At 42.2% G+C, this 3,049-nt stretch overlaps 1 protein-coding gene across 1 annotated transcript; it reads left to right on the plus strand.

Annotated features, from left to right (window-relative positions):
- The first annotated feature begins 399 nt into the window (after positions 1 to 399).
- On the plus strand, positions 400 to 2,152 carry dlx5a (distal-less homeobox 5a). Its single transcript, XM_014011248.1, has 3 exons — positions 400 to 969; positions 1,296 to 1,480; positions 1,639 to 2,152. Exons 1-3 carry the CDS (start codon positions 612 to 614, stop codon positions 1,951 to 1,953), a joined length of 858 nt encoding a protein of 285 aa, XP_013866702.1. The 5' UTR covers positions 400 to 611; the 3' UTR covers positions 1,954 to 2,152.
- Positions 2,153 to 3,049: the final 897 nt, after the last annotated feature.

Genomic DNA, 3,049 nt, shown 5'->3' on the forward strand with positions numbered 1-3,049 from the left:
TGAAATGCTGRAAAACTATGATTTTTTTTACACAATTCAAACGAGAGATTTTTTTCAATTATTACACGTGTTAAAAGTGGGAAAATATTTTTGTTTTGATAAAAAAAATATTCAAACAAACAGGACAAAGACAAACTCTCTTCAGAGGTGGACCTTTTTTTAATGAAGAGCTTTTTTGTCTTTGTGATTCATCCTTTAGCTGAATTGGCAGCATTTTTAATTGCTCCCATTGATTGATGGAATAAAAACAGGACAATGCATATAACCCGAGTGTCCCCCTCCCCACACAAACACACACACTCAGAAGAAAGCTGGCGAAGTGAACTGGGTGTAGCTGCGCCTGTGTGTGTGTAAGAGTGTGTGCGCCTTGGCCAATGGAACCAGATCCTCCCTGCAGTGCGTAAGAGCGCGTTTTAGGATTTAACCAAGTCTTTGCTGCGGGGCTGGCTGCAGTCTTCAGCAGAGCCCGACGGCCTGAGAGCCTCTCGACACAATGAGAGTGTAATCTCACTCGTTCTGGAGTCAATTTTATCCYTTTTTTGTTGTTGTTGTTAATTGAATTAAACAAACCCACATCGTTTTTGTTTTAGTTTTTTTTTTGTTTCCGAATCATGACTGGAGTTTTCGATCGGAGGATCCCGAGTGTGAAACCTACAGATTTCCAGAGCTCCTTTCAACTCTCCGCCATGCACCATCCGTCTCAGGAATCCCCCACTCTCCCCGAATCCTCGGCCACGGACTCTGGCTACTACAGTCCCGCCGGGGGAGTCCCTCACGGCTACTGCTCACCCAGCTCTTCGTCGTACGCGAAGCCCCTCGGCGCCTACCAGTACCAGTACTCGGGCGTAAACGGATCCGCTGGAAATTACGCGACAAAATCCTACAGTGATTACAGCTCGTACACGACTCCCGCCTACCACCAGTACGCAGGGACTTACAGCAGAGTGCAAGCCCAGCAGAGTCCACAAGGTACGGGCCCAGAACATCTTTGTCTTGGATTAATTAGTTCGTTTGTTTTGATTTAAAAATTATTTTAAAAAAACACGAGAAAATGATTTTTTACGCATTTTCACCTCAATGTTTACAGTGTTAAACAAAGACAATCCAATAATTTCATGATTTTTTAATGGAATTGACTCAATTCTAAGATGCTATAAATAAAAAAATTTAACTAATTTATTTTATAATCTAGATCATTAATTGTTTTCAGACGAAAAACATTTTTAAATCTGACGCACGTTCATTTTAATTAATTAATTTATTTATTTATTTTTGTTGTCTTTTTTTTAAATAAGAGAAAGAGTTAAGTGAGCCTGAGGTGAGGATGGTGAACGGGAAGCCGAAGAAGGTGAGAAAGCCCCGGACCATTTATTCCAGCTTCCAGCTCGCCGCCTTGCAGAGGAGGTTTCAGAACACGCAGTACCTGGCGCTGCCGGAGAGAGCCGAGCTCGCAGCCTCGCTGGGACTCACGCAAACACAGGTGAGATTTTCTTTACACGATTAAAAAAACATCATTTTAAAAATACACAAAGATAATGTCTGCATGGGTTTGATGTGTGGAGTTTTTACGCGCCTTTTACGCATCAAATTTAAAGCTGAAATTAATCATTTTCTTCCATTTTCCCCCCTTTTTTTCAGGTCAAGATTTGGTTCCAGAACAGGAGATCCAAAATGAAGAAGATCATGAAAAACGGCGAGCTTCCACCAGAGCACAGCCCCAGCTCCAGCGACCCCATGGCCTGCAACTCGCCGCAGTCCCCGGCCGTGTGGGACACGCAGGGCCCCTCCAGGGCGCACGGCCTACAGCCACAAAACCTCAACACGGCGGCTTCTAACTTTTTGGACAACACGTCGTCTTGGTACGCCTCCGCCGGCAGCTCCATGGCTTCCCACCTTCAGACCCCCAACTCGATACAGCACTCGTTGGCTCTTGGAGCCGGGACGTTATACTGAAAAACAAACAAACAAACAAAAAAAAATGTTGTTCATTTCGTTTGTTACTATTTTTTTCCTTCTATGGGACTTGTGTTCACATTTCAGAGGAATATGCAATGTATCTGATGACAGTCATAGAGGAAAAAACGTGTAAAATGTGTAAATGTGTGCATGTAATTTATTGCATTTTGGAAGACTATTAAACGTTTAAAAAGGACAGTGGATTTTTTTAAAAATCTTCAGCTTCTCCTCGGTGTCTCTCTTCCTTCAGTCATCGTTTATTTTCTAGAAAATCAAAGAAATCTGACAGAGACTGCTGCGCCCCAGGCGACAATTTGACGCAAAGAAAAACCGCAAAAATGGTTTCAGCTGGATTATCCGCAAATTAAACTCACAATATCTCAATTAACCAAGATATAAAAGCAATATGAAAGCAATAAAAAGGAAATATAAGTTTAATCTAAAAGATACATTTCTTTACATATTATTATTATTATTATCATTATTATTATTATTATTATTATTATTATTATTATTATTATTCCTCTTCTTGGTATTATTGCACATAATTAGCTTAGTGTTTTATTTCACTATTGGTTCCAGCTCCACATGTGAATTAAAAAAAAGCCCTGCAGTAGCTGCAGACAGGCTGCAGTCGCGCCCGCTTTGTGTCCCCTGCAATTACTCGCTTTGAATGGCAGAGAGAGGAGGCGAGGATGAGGAGGGGGGAGGGGAGAGGAGGGGGGCCGGCGGCTCGGAGATCTGAGACAGTCCGCATTCCTGTGGGGGTAGACCGGCTCCAGCGCTTCGCCACATACCTGCGGCCGCAGCCCACCTTCCGGGTAAAAAAAAAGGAAAAGAAAAGAAAAAGTAAGAATAAAAGAAAAGAAAGGAAGAAAAATATTTACTAGGTTTTTCTGTGTTTTTAGAACGGTGCCACTGATGAGCTTCAAGATTAAAAAAASATACAAAAATAAAGAAAGAGATTTTTGCGAACATGCGCAAAATGCTGCGATCAAACCTTACGTGACCCGCAGTGACCCGTGCGTATTCGCAATCCCACCTGACACTGAACGTTTTTTCTAACTATTTATTTCAAAGCGCACCCCCCCCC

The sequence above is a fragment of the Austrofundulus limnaeus genome, unplaced genomic scaffold (assembly GCF_001266775.1).
Source record: "Austrofundulus limnaeus strain Quisiro unplaced genomic scaffold, Austrofundulus_limnaeus-1.0 Scaffold78, whole genome shotgun sequence".
In the NCBI taxonomy this organism is placed as follows: domain Eukaryota; kingdom Metazoa; phylum Chordata; class Actinopteri; order Cyprinodontiformes; family Rivulidae; genus Austrofundulus; species Austrofundulus limnaeus.